This window comes from Salmo salar, chromosome 16 (genome assembly GCF_965601325.2).
Source record: "Salmo salar chromosome 16, fSalSal1, whole genome shotgun sequence".
Classification (NCBI taxonomy): Eukaryota; Metazoa; Chordata; class Actinopteri; order Salmoniformes; family Salmonidae; genus Salmo; species Salmo salar.
Window position 1 is genome coordinate 3,938,670 of NC_138306.1, and position 19,519 is coordinate 3,958,188.

The following is a 19,519-nucleotide window of genomic DNA, read 5'->3' on the forward strand; positions in this document are numbered from 1 at the left end:
TTACCTTAGCTGGATTGAAAAATACTTAATTGCATACATCTGATTAAAAATATTCATTAATGGGCTATAGCTAAACAGCTTTATTATTTAGATGCATTTCCTGTATTATGGTTACAACAAACTGAGATAACTAGGATGAGCAAGCCAAGACTAGCAGCAAAGAAATACTGTAATCAGAGAGGGCGTAGGGCTATGGGGTAACTAGATAACCAACTATAAAACTAGAAAAGGAACGATGTTTGTTTGTACCTGTAAGGAAACTTTCAGAAACACGTGTGAGGGGAATACATTTCCTTGAATCAATTCCAATGAATAAAACGTTAATTCATACAAATAAGAAGCCCAATGATATCCATATCTAGGTAACTAACTATTCGTTTGAATTGCAAGCTTGCATTATACCTAGCCAGCCATCTAACTTACCAGGCTACAAATGAAGGAACTCGAGTTCAAGAGCTAGATAGCTCATGTGGGTGAATGTCGTTAATAATAAAACATATCCTTAGATACTCACCGAACGCTATATGTGCACAGAGCAGCCCAATCAACCAAATCCGCTTCCTTTTGTGAAATATGATTGAATGAAGCCCAGCTCTTCAGACAAAAGCCGGGATCAACACAATTAACGATGCCTTGGAAAGGAAGAATGACAAACTCCCTGTCACAAAAGCGCTCCATTTAATACCCCCATAACGGACCAATCACAGGACACCACGCACAAATCTCAGCCAATAGCAGCAGGACATTTCACGATCTACAGGACAATTCTCCCAATAAATGTCTTCCATGTACAATTTAACACGTGTCTTGTAACCATTAGCAAAATAATTATTTTAGTGGTTCTAGTTGAGGCAGCAAAGATCATTGCTCAACAAATAATGTCTACGCATGTTGCTCAATCAGTGGTTGTAGATTATAAATTGTATTGTAATGATGATTATTGATCAATGTTCTATTTATTCACTATAATGATGTTTTGTTCACTTACAGAAGCTCATAGCCTACCAGACGTTCATAATGCAAAACATAAGAAACATTTATTCAAGCAATAAAGAAAAGCAGAGCGATAGGATATTTTAGGGACATAAATCTATGCATATGCAGGAGGCATGAGCAGACATGGTTACCACAGTCAGCTCAGTAGCATCTAGGTTTCTGGGATAACCTGAAATATTTTATATGATTAAATGGATAGATAATTTTATCTGCAGTAGACTGACAATTGTCTGCAGCTTCAACAACCAACCACAAGGTGGTGGTCAGGAATAGTTTTTATAAAGTGGTGATAATGCGGGGGGGGGGGGGGGGGGTGTGTGTGTGTGTGTGTGTGTGGTGTGTGTGTGTGTGTGTGTGTGTGGTGTGTGTGTGTGGGTGTGTGTGTGTGTGTGTGTGTGTGTGTGTGTGTGTGTGCGTGTGCGTGTGTGCGTGTGCGGTGCTGCGTGTGTGCGTAGTCTATTTTGAAGAACATGAGCTGTATATATCCCTTCAATTACAACCTCTGAATTTTCTGCATGTCGTGCCGTTCAATATTTTAGAAAACTGAAAATTGGTTAAATAGCTCTGACACAGCCTGGAGGTGTGTTGGGTCATTGTTCTGTTGAAAAATAAATTATGGTTCTTCTAAGCGCAAACCACATGGGATTGCGTATCACTGCAGATTTCTATGGTAGCCATGCTGGTTAAGTGTGCCTTGAATTCTAAATAAATCACTGACAGTGTCACCAGCAAAGCACCCCCACACCATCACAAATCCTCCTCCATGCTTCACGGTGGGAACTACACATGTGGGGATCATCCGTTCACCTACTCTGCGTCTCACAAAGACACAGCAGTTGGAAACAAAAAATTATTGACTCATCAGACCAAAGGACAGATTTCCACCGGTCTAATGTCCATTGCTTGTGTTTCTTGGCCCAAGCAAGTCTCTTCTTATTGGTGTCCTTTAGTAGTGGTTTCTTTGCAGCAATTCGACCATGAAGGCCTGATTCACACAGTCTCCACCTGAACAGTGGATGTTGAGATATGTATGTTACTTGAACTCTGTGAAGCATTTATTTGGGCTGCAATTTCTGAGTCTAATAACTCTAAGGAACTTATCCTCTTCAGCAGATGTAACTCTGGGTCTTCCTTTCCTGGGGCGGTCCTCATGAGAGCCAGTTTCATCATAGTGCTTGATGGTTTTTGCGACTGCACATTTCAGTATTGTCTGACCTTCATGTCTTAAAGTAATGATGGACTGTCGTTTCTCTTTGATTATTTGAGCTGTTCTTGCCATAATATGGACTTGGTCTTTTACCAAATAGGGCTATCCTCTGTTTACCACCCCTACCTTGTCACAACACAACTGATTGGCTCACATGCATTAAGAAGGAAAGAAATTCCACAAATACAAAGCTATCATCAAGGCAAATTTGAAGAATCTCAAATATAAAATATATTTTGATGTGTTTAACACTTTTCTGGTTACTACATGATTCTATATGTGTTATTTTATAGTTTTGATGTCTTCACTATTATTCTACCATGTAGAAAATAGTAAAAATAAAGAAAAACCCTGGAATGAGTAGGTGTGTCCAAACTTTTGACTGGTACTGTACGTCTCGTGTCTGAGCCGTTGAATTGCAACCCCGCTTTGTCTCTTTACTGATGTTTTGCATGTTTGATTGCCTTAGGGAGGGAATAACTACACTGTTTGTATTCAACCGTATTCCCAGTCACCTTGCCATGGTTAAATGCAGTGGTTCGCTGTGATGCCCCTCAGCCTGCAGTGAATGTCATTCATCAGAGGGATCCTGAGATACTAATACTGATACTACGGCTGGAGGTAGGGCTTTCTCCTATAGAGCTCCATTTTTATGGAATAGTCTGCCTACCCATGTGAGAGACGCAGACTCAGTCTCAACCTTTAAGTCTTTACTGAAGACTTATCTCTTCAGTAGGTCCTATGATTAAATATAGTCTGGCCCAGGAGTGTGAAGGTGAACGGAAAGGCTGGAGCAACGAACCGCCCTTGCTGTCTCTGCCTTGCCGGTTCCCCTCTCTCCACTGGGATTCTCTGCCTCTAACCCTATTACAGGGGCTGAGTCACTGGCGTACTGGTGTTCTTCCATGCCGTCCATGGGAGGGGTGCGTCACTTGAGTGGGCTGAGTCACTGACGTGATCTTCCTGTCTGGGTTGGCGCCCCCCCTTGGGTTGTGCGCCCTCCTGTCTCAGCCTCCAGTATTTATGCTGCAGTAGTTTATGTGTCGGGGGGCTAGGGTCAGTCTGTTACATCTGGAGTATTTCTCTTGTCTTATCCGGTGTCCTGTGTGAATTTAAATATGCTCTCTCTAATTCTCTCTTTCTCTCTTTCTTTCTTTCTCTCGGAGGACCTGAGCCCTAGGACCATGCCTCAGGACTACCTGGCATGATGACTCCTTGCTGTCCCCAGTCCACCTGGCCGTGCTGCTGCTCCAGTTTCAACTGTTCTGCCTGCGGCTATGGAACCCTGACCTGTTCACCGGACATGCTTGTTGCACCCTCGACAACTACTATGATTATTATTATTTGACCATGCTGGTCATTTATGAACATTTTAACATCTTGACCATGTTCTGTTATAATATCCACCCGGCACAGCCAGAAGAGGACTGGCCACCCCTCATAGCCTGGTTCCTCTCTAGGTTTCTTCCTAGGTTTTTGGCCTTTCTAGGGAGTTTTTCCTAGGGAGTTTTTCCTAGCCACTGTGCTTCTTTCACATGCATTGCTTGCTGTTTGGGGTTTTAGGCTGGGTTTCTGTACAGCACTTTGAGATATCAGCTGATGTACGAAGGGCTATATAAATACATTTGATTAATAGTGAAGAAGGTAGACTTTGTTGCGTTTATTGCGCAAATTATAAATTATACTGGACAAACAAAAACATTTTTTTATTTTTTATAATAGAAATCATCGTGAAGGTGTCAAAAATATTTTGGGATCTTCAGGACTTCAAGGAGAAAACGTTACAGGGAATAATGAATGAAGAGTTTCCCCCCTCTCAGGTTCCTGAGCCTGTGTTGGTATCTGAGTAGACATTTGAATCCGCTTCAAGGAGGAAAGCTTTAATTTTTGTTCCCCCTTCCCCTTCCCCTATTAAAGTTGATCCGTTGTCACCCCATCCAATAGGTGGCGGCACGCACCTCTAACGTTTGTTTGCAAAACACTATACTACTTTTTAAGAAGAATAAGGTCTGTCATTTTGAGTGTTGACCATAGACAATGATAGAAGCCTCTAAGTGGCCAAAACGCTATTTATTAGCATGGGCAGCGCCATTGAGGGCTTCCACCATTATAACGTAGTCGACTGGGTGGTACTTCCAACTTCATTGGCTGATCCCTCCTGGTGACCCTATTGGAATAATGTCCAACTGGGTCATCAGCCAATCGTGAAGAAGAAACATTACTACTTCACCATGGAGACAGCCTCAATGGCTCTGCCCATGCCATCGCAGACGCTATAATTTCACAGATACAACAATTAGTCCTCTATCTATATCTACGGTGTTGTGAGTGGAACCAAGGAAGTGACGTAGCCACGGAAGAGCATGGACCGATTCGGTTTCTGTATTTACAGAAGAGTGCTCTAACCGAGTGCATTTACCTAGAGCCCACGACCTACACGCTGGTTACTGACAAACCGAAGGCGACTAGTCATGACGTCGTTGTCACTGTACTTGTGTAGTCTGTTAAATAATAATAATAATAAGAAGAAGTTGTTAATTTGCTACAACTACTTACATACGCACCGAACACCACTACACCTCGTCGATCGGGCGCCGCAGAAGACTCGACTTGTTCGGTTATTGGATATGAATGTCCCTGCAGTGTTCCGTGGTAGGGTCACCGGGAAGGTTTTGGCGCAACAATCCGGTGCCAGAAACTATAGGGAGGCTACTATGTGTACCAGTTCCGCAAGTGGCCAGGACATGACCAACTGGTTGTGGTCTATTTACAACGAAACCAAAAAACAGACCGAAGGTAGGGCATGCATTTGTTGAATTCAATGTAAACAAGTGTGGTTTAGGATGCAAAACAATTTTGTCCAATAACTCATTACTCTGTAGCATATTCCTTTGAAAGACGTTGTGTAACTTTCATTTAGCTAGCTACTGTACCAGGGGTGTCATGTCAGTAATAAGTACTTATTGTATGCCAGTTATTGTACCAGTTAAAAACGGGTACCTATTATTGTAGCTACCACTTACAAGTACTTATTATTGTACCAGAGACACTGGACATTTCACCTGCTGGTGACCATTGTCAATGGCACACTGTCAAAGGTATCCTGAACTGTGGTTGACTGACTGAATAGACATAGACTGTGACACTGGCATGTTGTTTCACACAGTGATTGCTTGCTGTCCCTCCCGTAGTCTCTGGAATACAGGCTTTTGAAATCCAGCAAATGGGCAGTGGACTCATCGTGTCCAACATAGAAGGGGCCAGGGGTCACCAAGCTCTTAAAAACCCTTCTCTGTATGTTGGGTTTTTGCAGTTACACTCGCCATCACAGCAAGCTATACAGACACCCGCCAAGTTCGGGGTCACCTAAACTCAGAATTAGTATTATAAATATTCTCTTACCTTTGCTGATCTTTGTCAGAATGCACTCCCAGGACTGCTACTTCCAGAAGAAATGTTGTTTTTGTTCGAAATAATCCATATTTATGTCCAAATACCTCTGTTTTGTTTGTGCGTACAGAGCACTATCCAAAGGCATAACGCGCGAGCGCGGTACCAGAGACGAAAAGTCAAAATGTTCCATTACCGTACTTAGAAGCATGTCAAACGCTGTTTAAAATCAATCTTTATGGTATTTTTAACGTAAAATTGCGATAATATTCCAACCGGACAATAGCATATTCATTCAAGAAGGAAAGGCGCGCTCGTGCATATCCAATCCCTTTATCCACAGGCAGTCCACTGATTGACTGAGTTCCTATACTCGGCCCAGTGACAGGAGAATGCTGAAAGAACTTTCTGAAGGCTGTTGACAGCCAATGGAAGCCTTAGGAAGTGCAACGTGACCCCACAGAAACTATAGTTTCGATAGAGAATCAAATGAACTACAATTCTCAGACTTTCCACTTCCTGGTTGGATTTTTCTCAGGTTTTTGCCTGCCATATGAGTTCTGTTATACTCACAGACACCATTCAAACAGTTTTATAAACGTCAGAGTGTTTTCTATCCAAATCTACTAATAATATGCATAGTCTAGGTTCTGGGCCAGAGTAGTAACCAGTTTAATTTGGGTACGTTTTTCATCCGGCTGTGAAAATACTGCCCCCTACACCCCAACAGGTTTAACACACTTTGCTGTAGGCTACTATTTACTAGTTAACAAAAAAATGATGTATGTCAAAAAAAATATTCACCCCACCCAGTATTGTAATCAAAACTTACCAGAAAGCATGTAGTCCTTGGCTCAGACAGTGTAGTAGTGTGGGCTCAATAGCATCTCATTAGTGTGCAGGATCTTGAGAATCAGCTGTACATGTGATGGAAGAATATACTGTGCATGCAGAGGGTTGCAATTCCATTGAATTGGGGATAGTTTAATCAAAATATGCCACAGACCTAGAACTGCCTTATGTATAAGCCCACAAAAAAGGTTCACTGTTATAAGCTAACTTTTTTTGATGAATTTAAGCAAAATTCCCAAAATTCCAGGGCTTAACTTCCCAAGGAAATTTACCGTAAAGTTTCCGACCCTTTGCAACTCTAGTCATGATTCATGACTAGAGTCATGAAGGGCATGGGAAAGACAGAGGCCTGTATTAATTTGCAGAGTCAGTGGAAATAGATTTAGCTTACATTGATACAACACAACTAGCAAGAAAGGTTGAGTTCACCCTATTCTTCCTTCTATTTTAGCCTTGATCCCAGTGATATCCAAGAACAGTGTGAACCCCAACACTGTCTTTGCCAATAATGAGATGAGTCTGCACGATATAGAGATCTATGGGTTTGACTATGACTACACCCTGGCTTTCTACTCCAGACACCTCCACACCCTCATCTTCAACATCGCACGGGACATCCTCATCCAGGAGCACAGGGTACGTAGTCTATTCCTCCAGTCTAGGCTGAACTCAGATCCGTAGCAGAGGGGTCTTTCATGTGACAGGTGATGAAGAGGTAGAGCAGAGGAACAGTAGCCTGGTCCCAGATCTGTTAGTGCTCTCTTAACAACACTTATGTTAATTGTCATACCAAGTTTGTGCCATATTGCCAATTGCTCACTGGGGCCAAGGTTGGCTTGACAATGAATGGCAAGATAGCACAAACTGATCTGGGACCAGAGTCTGTTCCTCTAGCTTGGTGTCCCAGATATGTTTGTGCTGTCTTATCAATAGGACTTGGCAAGACAGCAGATACAAAATAGCCAAATGTTCTGGTCATTGTCATTCCAAATCTATTTGTGCTGTGTAGCCATCTCCTACAGTCATTATCATGCCAAACTGCCACTGGCATGACAATAACCATATGTGACTTGTTTCAGGAAACTAGGCACATGTCGCGCGTCACTACTTCGCAGGAGAGCCATTTGAATACCTTTTTTGGCAGGAATGCCTTTTGAACATGTGAACTTTCATGTGCCTTAATAACAAACATGTATGCCTTCTGTAAATACGAATGAATTGTTAAATTACGACCCTAGTTCGTTTAGCTACAGAAAAAGGGAGCAACCTTCCCGCTATAGCCATGATTGGCTGATATAACGAGTGGGCTGGACATGCCGAGAGATGAGTTCGGATTGGTCTGCCATGTAGCACCCTTCTGTCTATTTGAGCTGGTCATGTGTAGGTAATCCTGTCTAACGTGGCTTTTAAAAACATATATTGCACAGTAGAACTGCATAAGTGTTGCTCTCCACTTTCTGGAGGACAGAGTTTTGAAATCAGTGGAATTAGCTATCATATTCTAAGGAGATAAAGAAAACGCCTGTCTCTGGATTACTTCTTCAAATTAAGGGCAACCATGGCATCCGTGGCAGAGAGGGAAGTGTCCATCCATGTATACAGATAAGATAGTCTAGCTGGCTACATTTTCAGATATTACACGTTTCTAATTTTGTCAAAGTCGTTTTCATTTCAAGTTAATATACTGTTAGTTAGCTGGCTGGCTGGCTGGCTGGCTGGCTCGCTAGCTAATGTTACGTGTATGATCTGTGTGGCAATATTATTTGTATCTCAGAGCCATTTGCTTTGCTAGTTATAGACTAATGTTAGCTAGCTAACATTGAACCTGGTTGGTTAGCTACCTGCAGATTCATGCAGGGTAGTAACGTCATGATTTGGAATTATGGTTAATTGTTTAGCTAGCTAGCAACATGTCTTAACAAAAGACTCCACTCTATGCAAGTAGAATGTTAATGTCACTGCAACAACTGTTGACAGACTTAGCCAGAGCGAATTTACCAGATATCTACTCCGATTTCAGAGCGCTCTCATCTGAGTGTACCAGAGCACAGAATAACTGACAAATTTACGAACGCTTACCACCCTTTGAATATGGCCGGTGTCAGTAAACGTTGGCAAAAAATATTGAATTGTTGCCAGCAGTATAGTTGCAGTCACCAACGCTCTGGATAGCATAGAAACTGCCTAACCAGCTCTGCTAGGGCAAGTAAAGTGGTCACTGAGCTCTTCTCTTATTTGTGTCTGATAGTAGCTAGCAAGCTAGCCAACGTTAGCTTGGGTGCTTGACTGCTGTTAGGACAGAACGCTCAGATCAACCCTTAAAGAGATGGGTGGGGCTAAAGCTTAAGAGGGTGTGAACAATGCTGAATAGGTGTAGACAAAGAAGAGCTCTCCAGTAGGTGTACCAAAACATTCATAGGACATTTTCTCAAAAGTGAGGTTACAAGTTTATCTACTTTCAAAGCAGAATTACCTTCCCATTGTTCCTTAACTGTAGTGTATGATATACCATTGTGTAGCTCTCAGTCTCTACTTTTATCCAATGTAAAAAATAAACAAAATGTCATATTTTGCTACATAAGACCGAATTGAGCCGGTTGGGCACATATGAGTTGGTAAGAAGACAGAAACAGCTCCTCTAGTCCTTGGCATGCCAGATCATAGGAGTTGACAAGACAGCATTAACAAATCTGATCAGGTTTCTTTTTCTCTGCTTTTCCTCTGCTCTTTCATGTGACAATGAAATCATAGTAACAGAAAGCTATTTTATTAGGCTATGTAATTCTGTTTTACTTGACCGACCACAGTCAGGCCTCGTCTTTTTCGTAACCTTGACAATTCTCCCTCTCCATTTGATTCAACACTCACAGTTTTTCTTCCATAGTGAGATATTCTATTTGGTGTCAGTGTCACCCATTCAAGTTGACAAATTATTTTTTCATAGTCGTGGGAAATTCTCTGGAGTCTCTTACCTTTCAATTCCTTTCAAGGTCTTCCATGATGAGTTTTTCTTCAATGATTGAATGACACTGACGTTAACTTTTTCAATAGACTCTGCACACTTCTCAATTGGTTGATATGACACATTTGTGTTCCACTCAAAGCTCTGATAACATCTATTTTCCTTCCTCTTTAGTACCCTGAGGGCCTGCGTGAGTACGAGTACATCCCAAACTTTGTTGTCAGGGGACTGCACTATGACGTCCAAAAGGTGAGCATGGTTGATGTTATAACATGTTATGTATAAAAGCGAGCACATAGCCATGCAATCTCCATAGACAAACATTGGCAGTAAAATGGCCTTACTAAAGAGCTCAGTGACTTTCAACGTAGGATGCCATCTTTCCAACAAGACAGTTCGTAAAATTTCTGCCCTGCTAGAGCTGCCCCAGTCAACTGTAAGTGCTGTTATTGTTATTGAAACGTCTAGGAGCAACAACAGCTCAGCCAGTGAAGTGGTAGTCCACACAAGTTCACAGAGCTGGGCCGCCGAGTGCTGAAGCGCGTAGCACATAAAAATCGTCTGTCCTCGAATGCAACACTCACTACCGAGTTCCAAACTACCTCTGGAAGCAACGTCAGCACAATAACTGTTTGTCGGGAGCTTCATGAAATGGGTTTCCATCGCCGAGCAGCCACACACAAGCCTAAGATCCCTATGCGCATTGCCAAGCATCAGCTGGAGTGGTGTAAAGCTTGCCGCCATTGGACTCTGGAGCAGTGGAAACGCGTTCTCTGGAGTGATGAATCATGCTTCACCATCTGGCAGTCCGATGGTCGAATCTGGGTTTGGCGGATGCCAGGAGAACACTATCTGCCCTAATGCATGGTGCCATCTGTAAAGTTTGATGGAGGAGGACTTATTGTCTGGGGTTGTTTTTCAAGGTTTGGGCTAGACCCCTTAGTTCCAGTGAAGGGAAATCTTAACGCTACAGCATACAATGACATTCTAGACGATTCTTGAATGGCCTTCAAATGACCCCTGACTTCAATCCCATCGAACAACTTTGGGATGATTTGGAACGCCGACTGTGAGCCCCTGCCTAATCACCCAACATCAGTGCCCGAACTTACTAATGCTCTTTTGGCTGAATGGAAGCAAGTCCCCGCAGCATTGTTCCAACATCTGGTGGAAAGCCTTCCCAAAAGAGTGGAGTCTGTTATAGCAGCAAAGGGGGACCAACTCCATATTCATTTCTATGATTTTGGAATGAGATGTTTGACGAGCAGGTGTCCACATACTTTTGGTTATATAGTGTTTCCTTTATTTTGCCAGTTATCTGTAGCGGTTGTAAGGCTTTATATCACTGCTTGTGTGAATATTACATTTGTGATTGGCACTTGTCAGCCAATCTTTTTCTAATTTGTGTAAATCAATTATTTGTTCCAGGCATTACTGATGAAGATAGATGCCTTTCACTATATCCAGTTGGGAACAGTATACAGGTATGTACTATCACAGTTTACAATCAATACCTTTACATTCAACACACTTTTGGATTAAACATATGGATGGAGTGGCATATTGGAAGTGTATGGGGCTAGGTACTTCCTTGTGTGAATGGTAGCACAAACTTGTTTTTATTTACATTTTTATTTTATTTCACCTTTTATTTAACCAGGTAGGCCAGTTGAGAACAAGTTCTCATTTACAACTGCGACCTGGCCAAGATAAAGCAAAGCAGTGCGACAAAAAAACAACAACACAGAGTTACATGTGGAATAAGCAAAAGTACAGTCAATAACACTATAGAAAAATCTATATACAGTGTGTGCAAATGGAGTAAGGAGGTAAGGCAATAAATAGGCCATAGTAGCGAAGTAATTACAATTAAGCAAATTAACACTGGAGTGATAGATGCACACTAGTATTTCTACTTGCACGAAAGAGCAAAAAAGTAAATAAAAACAATATGGGGATGAGGTAGGTAGTTGGATGGGCTACTTACAGATGGGCTATGTACAGCTGCAGCGATCGGTAAGCTGCTCAGATAGCTGATGCTTAAAGTTAGTGAGGGAGTTATGTCTCCAACTTCAGCAAATCATTTATTTATTTTTTATTTTATTTTTTGCAATTTGTTCCAGTCATTGGCAGCAGAGAACTGGAAGGAAAGGCGGTCAAAGGAGAAGTTGGCTTTGGGGATGACCAGTGAGATATACCTGCTACGGGTGGGTGTTATGGTGTCCAGTGAGCTGAGATAAGGCGGGGCTTTACCTAGCAAAGACTTATAGATGACCTGGAGCCAGTGGGTCTGGCGACGAATATGTAGCGAGGGCCAGCCGACGTGAGCGTACAGGTCGCAGTGGTGGGTGGTATATGGGGCTTTGGTGACAAAACGGATGGCACTGTGATAGACTGCATCCAGTTTGCTGAGTAGAGTGTTGGAGGCTATTTTGTAAACGACATCGTCGAGGATCGGTAGGATAGTCAGTTTTACGAGGGTATGTTTGGCAGCGAGAGTGAAGGAGGCTTTGTTGTGAAATAGGAAGCCGATTTCTCGATTTCATTTTGGATTGGAGATGCTTAATATGAGTCTGTAAGTGTTCTCTTGTCACATGTAGGGGTCTTCACCCGGTGCCAGACAAGGAGGTGATTGCCATGTACGACGGCTGCCACGTTCCTCTGGAGAATATGAGTGACTTTTATGGCAAGGTAGGGCTCATCTCATCTCCACCCTTCCACATTCACTATATACAGATCAGCCTCATTTACCCCTTTACATTTTGCAGCAAGGCCACTCTGTTTATCCCAGTCACTCCGGTCATTAACTCTTTTCACCCCTACAGTCAGGCACACGATACTGTAGTATTACGTTTCTACCCTGTGGAGCCCAGTTATAGGTAATCAGTGAGCCCAGAACCAAATCTTACATGTGCTAGCTAACTATCTACAAAATGTACTTCTGTGGGCAGAGGTTAGGGATACACTTCTGTTTTGCATACCCTAGTAACACCTCGCTTTACTAGTGCCTTGTCCTATCTGATCTCTAATCTCCCCTCTATCCTCCACAGAGTTCCCATGGCCACACTATGAAACAGTTCATGGATATCTTCTCCCTTCCAGAGATGAACCTACTGTGCTGTGTTAATGACTACTTTATGAAGCACAACATCGACTACGAGCCTGTCCACCTCTACAAAGACGTCAAGGTAAAGAGACCAGAACAGTGGTGTTCCAAAGACACCTTCTTTGGACTGGAACTGCAGCCAGTGGGGGAAACTCATAGGGAGGGGCAGTTTCCCAGACACAGATTAAGCCTATTTCTGGACTAGTTAGAATCATGTTCAATGGAGAATCTCCTTTCAAATTTGCTTGTAGACCAATTACTGTTCAAAAAGGTTTTAAATGAAAACAAAGATCAGAAATTTTACCTGATGGTGGAGCTCTAAACATGCGCAAATTCCCATAGGAACACAGCAATATTAAGTGCAGAGCTTCTGCCTTCATTTTTCATCTTACAGGAATGATATACTACTGTACATGTGAGGAGAAAGCGGAAGGCTCTACCTATCCTTTGATGTAAATAAACCCTGTTTGATTCCCAGGTCGTCCGCTAGATAGCAATTGCATTTGGTTTGGGTAGTCAGTCACTGTGCCAAAACGGCTGAACGGATCTTCAAGCCGACATCTTAAAATGACCTTAGCAATCAGGGCTTTGAAGCTATAGTTATTTAAAATAAGACACAGACAGATGAGGGAATTTCTAACTTCTTGTCCCATTCAAGGATTCGTACGGCATTGCCAGCAGTAAGATTTGAGTTCGATTTCCAAAAGATAAGGGCTGTAGCTTTCAAATGATATATCACTTTTCTATTTTCTGGTACCAGGTCCAAAACAACCACTCAGAGTTGAATAGGTTAAAACAGCTACAGAGTTCAATGGCTGTGAAGGAAGAAAACTGAGGATGGATCAATATCATTGTAGTTACTCCACAATTATGACTTAAATGACAGCGTGAAAAGAAGATTCCAAATATTCCAAAACGAGTCACTAAAGTAATACTGCAAATAAACATGGGGCTCCCGAGTGGCGCAGCAGTCTAAGGCACTGCATCTCAGAACAATAGCTCGAATCCAGGCTGTATCACACCGGCCATGATTGGGAGTCCCATAGGGCGGCGCACAATTAGCCCAGCGTCAGGCCGTCATTGTAAATAAGAATTTGTTCTTAACTGACTTGCCTAGTAAAATAGTGGTTAAATAAAAAAAGAATACACTTTTTGGCTTAAACGCAAAGCCTTATTTATGTTTGGGGCAAATACAACACATAACTGAGTAACTGCCTCCATATTTTCAAGCATGGTGGTGGATGCATCATGGTTTTGATATGCTTGTAATCGTTAAGGACTGGGGAGTTTTCAGGATTAAAAAAAAAAAAAAACGAAATGGAGCTCAGCACAGGCAAATCCTAGAGGAAACTGAGATTTTGCGGAAAAAGATCAGGGTGCCTTGTGAGGATCAGGCGACAAGTGGCTAATCTGCCTTTACCTTCCATCTTGCTAGCTAACATTCAATCGCTGGAAAATAAATGGGATGAACTGAAAGCACGTATATCCTACCAACGGGACATGAACTATAATATCTTATGTTTCTCAGAGTCATGGCTGAACGACGACATTAAGAACATACAGCTGGTGAGTTATACACTCTCGGCAGGATAGAAGAGCAGCCTCTGGTAAGACATGGGCGGGGGCCTATGCATATACGTAAACAAAAGCTAGGTGCACGATATCTAAGAAAGTCTCAAGGTTTTTCTCGCCTGAGGTAGAGTATATCATGATGAGCTGTAGACTACACTATCGACCTAGAGAGTTTTCATCTGTATTTTTCGTAGCAGTCTACATACCACCACAGACCGATGCTGGCACTAAAACCGCACTCAATGAGCTGTATACCTCCATAAGAAAACAGGAAAACGCTCATCCAGAGGTGGCGCTCCTAGTGGCCGGGGACTTTAATGCAGGGACACTTAAGTCCATTTTACCTCATTTAAAACAGCATGTTAAATGTGCACCCAGAGGGAAAAAAACTTTAGACCACCTTTACTCCACACACAGAGATGCGTACAAAGCTCTTCCTCACTCTCCATTTGTCAAATCTGACCATAATTCTATCCTCCTGATTCCTGCTTACAAGCAAAAACTAAAGCAGGAAGCACCAGTGACTCGGTCTATAAAAAAGTTGTCAGATGAAGCAGATGCTAAGCTACAGGTCTGTTCTGCTAGCACAGACTGGAATATGTTCTGGGATTCTTCCAATGGCATTGAGGAGTACACCACATCCTTCCCGCAGTGACTGTATGTACATACCCCAACCAGAAGCCATGGATTACAGGCAACATTCGCACTGAGCTAAAGGGTAGAGCTGCCGCTTTGAAGGAGCAGGACTCTAACCCGGAAGCTTATAAGGAATCCCGCTATGCCTCCTGACAAACCATCAAACAGGCAAAGCGTCAATACAGGACTAAGATCAAATCGTACTACACCGGCTCCGACGCTCATCGGTCGTGGCAGGGCTTGCAAGCTATTACAGACTACAAAGGGAGCTAAACAACTTGTATGCTCGCTTCAAGGCAAGTAACACTGAAACATGCATGAGAGCATCAGTTGTTCCGGACGACTGTGTGATCACGCTCTCCGCAGCCAATCTGAGTAAGACCTTTAAACAGGTCAACATTCACAAGGCCGCAGGGCCAGACGGATTACCAGGACATGTACACCGAGCATGCACTGACCAACTGGCAAGTGTCTTCACTGACATTTTCAACCTCTCCCTGTCCGAGTCTGTAATACCAATATGTTTCAAGCAGACCACCATGGTCCCTGTGCCCAATAACTCTAAGGTAACCTGCCTAAATGACTACTGACTCATAGCACTCACGTCTGTAGCCATGAAATGCTTTGAAAGCCTGGTCATGGCCCACATCAACACCATTATCCCAGAAACCCGAGACCCACTCCAATTTGCATACCGCCCCAACAGATCAACACATGATGCAATCTCTATTGCACTTCACACTGCCCTTTCACACCTGGACAAAAGGAACACCTATGTGAGAATGCTATTCATTGACTACAGCTCAGCGTTCAACACCATAGTGCCCTCAAAGCTCATCACTAAGCTAACGACCCTGGGACTAAACACCTCCATCTGCAACTGGATCCTGGGTTTCCTGACGGGCTGCCCCCAGGTGGTAAGGGTAGGCAACAACACATCCGCCACGCTGATCCTCAACACAGGGGCCCCTCGGGTGCATGCTCAATCCCCTCCTGTACTCCCTGTTCACTCATGACTGCATGGCCAGGCATGACTCCAACACCATCGTTGTTTGCTGATGACATAACAGTGGTAGGCCTGATCACCGACAACAATGAGACAGCCTATAGGGAGGAGGTCAGAGACCTGACCATGTGGTGCAAGGACAACAACCTCTCCCTCAGCGTGATCAAGACAAAGGAGATGATTGTGGACTACAGGAAAAGGAGGACTGAGCATGCTTCCTTTCTCATCGATGGGGCTGTAGTGGAGCAGGTTGAGAGCTTCAAGTTCCTTGGTGTCCACATCACGAACAAATTAACATGGTCCAAGCATACCAAGACAGTCGTGAAGAGGGCACGACAAAACCTATTCTCCCACAGGAGACTGAAAAGATTTGGCATGGGTCCTCAGATCCTCAATGTTTTACGGCTGCACCATCAAGAGCATCCTGACTGGTTGCATCACTGCCTGGTATAGCAACTGCTCGGCCTCCGACCGCAAGGCACTACATCGGGTAGTGCGTACAGCCCATTACATCACCGGGGTCAAGATTCCTGCCATCCAGGACCTCTACACCAGGCGGTGTCAGAGGAAGGCCCTAGAAATTGTTAAAGACTCCAACCACCCTATTCGTAGGCTGTTCTCTCTGCTATCGCACGGCAAGCGGTACCGGAGTGCCAAGTCTAGGTCCAAGAGGCTTCTAAACAGCTTCTACCCGCAAGCCATAAGACTCCTGTACAGCTAATCAAATGGCTACCCAGACTATTTGCATTGTCCCCTCCCCTTCTATGCTGCTGCTGCTACTCTGTTATTATCTATGCATAGTCACTTTAACTCTACCTGCATGTACATATTACCTCGATACCGGTGCCCCCACACATTGACTCCGTACCGGTACCCTCTGTATATAGCCCCTCTATTGTTATTTACTGCTGCTCTTTAATTATTTGTTATTCTAATTTTTAAAAAATGGGGGGGGGGGGGGGGTTTCTTAACTACATTGTTGGTTAAGGGCTTGTAAGTAAGTTGTATTCGGCGCATGAGACAAAGTTTGATTTGATTGTCTGCTTTCCACCAGACACTGGGAGATGAATTCACCTTTCAGCAGGACAATAACCTAAAACACAAGTCCAAATCTACACTGAAGTTGCTTACCAAGAAGACAGTGAATGTTCCTGTGTCCGAGTTGCAGTTTTGACTTAAATATGCTTGAAAATCTATGGCAAGACCTGAAAATGGTTGTCTAGCAATGATCAACAACTAATGTGATAGAATTGAAGAATTTTGAAAAGAGTAATTGGCAAATCCAGGTGTGGAAAGCTCTTAGACTTACCCAGAAATACTCACAGCTGTAATCACTGCCATAGATGCTTCTACAGGGTTTTGACTCAGGGGTGTGAATACTTATACTACCAGTCAAAAGTTTGGATACACCTACTCGTTCCAGGTTTTTTCCCCCCTTATTTTTAATATTTTCTATATTGTACAATAATAGTGAAGACATCTAAACTATAAAATAACACACATGGAATCATGTTGTAACCAAAAAAGTGTTAAAGAAATGAAAATATATTTGAGATTCTTCAACGTAGCCACCCTTTGCCTTGATGACAGCTTTGCACACTATTGGCATTCTCTCAACTAGCTTCATGATGTAGTCACCTGGAATGCATGTCAATTAACAGGTGTGCCTTGTTAAAAGTTCATTTGTGGAATTTCTTTCCTTCTTAATGCATTTGAGCCAATCAGTTGTGTTGTGACAAGGTAGGGTTGGTATACAGAAGATAGCCCTATTTGGTAAAAGACCAAGTCCATATTATGGCAAGAACTGCTCAAATAAGCAAAGAGAAACAACAGTCCATCATTACTTTAAGACATGAAGGTCAGTCAATACGGAACATTTCAAGAACTTTTAAAGTTTCTTCAAGTGCAATCGCAAAAACCATCAAGCGCTATGATGAAACTGGCTCTCATGAGGACCGCCACAGGAAAGGAAGACCCAGAGTTGCCAGCCTCAGAAATTTCAGCCCAAATAAATGCTTCCCCTGCCATCAACTGTTCAGAGGAGAATGTGTGAATCAGGCCTTCAGGGTCAAATTTCTGCAAAGAAACCACTATTAAAGGACAGCAATAATAAGAAACTTGCTTGGGCCAAGAAACACAAGCCTCCTTTGGTCTGATGAGTCCAAATTTGAGATTTTTGGTTCCGACTGCTGTGTCTTTGAGACGCAGAGTAGGTGAACGGATTATCTCTGTGTGTGTAGTTCCCACTGTGAAGCATGGAGGAGGATTTGTGATGGTGTGGGGGTGCTTTCCTGTTGACGCAAGCAGCAAAATTAGATTTAAAAAACAGATGAAAAAAGAACTTTATTGAACAGTGAGGACTGTGAAGCAACACAAACATTGGCACAGACGCATGCATACACACACACACGATAACATATGCACTATATATACACATGGGTTTAGTACTGTAGATACAGTTGAGGTCTGAAGTTTACATGCACCTTAGCCAGGTGACATAATCCTAGTAAAAATTCCCTGTTTTACATTTACATTTACATTTAAGTCATTTAGCAGACGCTCTTATCCAGAGCGACTTACAAATCTACAAATTATCACTAACCCAAACAAGTCTATAATGCATAAAAATACAAAATATGTTACAATTTCCCCCAGTCTCCCCTTACTAACAGTGAGGGTGCAATTTTCAAACAATGTACCCCACTCTTCCCTACCAGCAAATCAAGGAAAATCTGACAAGGGAGACACATTTCTGAGGATATTTTTCAATTAAAGTAAAGGACAGTAATGTTACGAGTAAAGTAGGAAGTCCAGGTTTCAACGGTCGAAAATATATGAATGTGTCCTGAAAGGAGTGTGGATACTTGGCCTGGCGAAGTGGTTTTATGGGCTGACTGAATGAGAGCTGATAATTAAGTTTTTCACACCACTTGTCTCAGTTGGTCTGGCAAGAAATTACATGTCCTCATTGTCCGAGACCGAGTTTAGACTGAGTAAAAATGTATTCAAAACAAGTAAAAATGAATTTGACACGAGACAACATCGAGACACTCAATATGTGGTCTTGAGGCTGAGTGGTAGTCTACAACACTGGAGGGTAGATGATGGAGTCTACTGATGATCTTGTAGAGGGAAAGTCTGGGATCCAGCCGGAGTCTTATAGCCAATGGACTTCTCCTCTTCCACCCTGTGTAGCAGAGTTCAGAATAGTAGCCAGTCGTCCTCACTACAAGCCCTCTGACTCAGTACTGCTGTATTCCTCTATCTCCCATTCCTCTCACGCTTCAGGCGACTCCTCAAATGATCAGGAACTGGCAGCCAAGTGAAACATGGTTCCGAGGTTGCCATGACGCCACAAGTTCGCCTAGGCAGAGAGCTCTTGTAGGGGACTGTTCCAGACTGTCGAGGTGTGGTGGTCTTTTCCGGAGCTTTTAATCCCCGTTTCCACTGGCACTTAAAATTAGGGCCAAATTAGGGCTGGCTCAAATGGAATTCTCAAATTCAAGATTGGACAAATAGGTCAGTTAGGATCACCGCTTTATTTTAAGAACGTGAAATGTCAGAATAATAGTAGAGAGAATTTATTTATTTCAGCTTTTATTTATTTAATCCCATTCCCAGTGGGTCAGAAGTTTACATACACTCCATTAGTATTTGGTAGCATTGCCTTTAAATTGTTTAACTTGGGTTAAACGTTTTGGGTAGCCTTCCACAAGCTTCCCACAATAAGTTGGGTGAATTGTGGCCCATTCCTCCTGACAGAGCTGGTATAACTGAGTCAGGTTTGTGGGC

The 19,519-nt window shown here is 42.9% G+C and overlaps 1 protein-coding gene and 1 pseudogene across 2 annotated transcripts in view; one reads left to right on the plus strand and one right to left on the minus strand.

Moving 5' to 3' along the window:
• LOC106573132 (endoplasmin-like) overlaps positions 1-4,676 on the minus strand; it is a 31,156-nt pseudogene extending 26,480 nt beyond the window's left edge. The window contains exons 1-2 of the transcript XR_014381033.1: positions 4,660-4,676; positions 515-594 (exon numbers count right to left, since the gene is read on the minus strand). The product of XR_014381033.1 is annotated as an endoplasmin-like (transcript). The remainder of the gene's footprint in view (positions 1-514; positions 595-4,659) is intronic.
• The window catches only part of LOC106573039 (5'-nucleotidase domain-containing protein 3), a 43,349-nt gene continuing 28,260 nt past the window's right edge, over positions 4,431-19,519 (plus strand). Inside the window, exons 1-6 of the mRNA XM_014147662.3 lie at positions 4,431-4,999; positions 6,897-7,081; positions 9,582-9,656; positions 10,836-10,891; positions 12,008-12,098; positions 12,458-12,595. Of these exons, the coding sequence (XP_014003137.1) occupies positions 4,675-4,999; positions 6,897-7,081; positions 9,582-9,656; positions 10,836-10,891; positions 12,008-12,098; positions 12,458-12,595 (870 nt within the window). The 5' untranslated portion in view covers positions 4,431-4,674. The remainder of the gene's footprint in view (positions 5,000-6,896; positions 7,082-9,581; positions 9,657-10,835; positions 10,892-12,007; positions 12,099-12,457; positions 12,596-19,519) is intronic.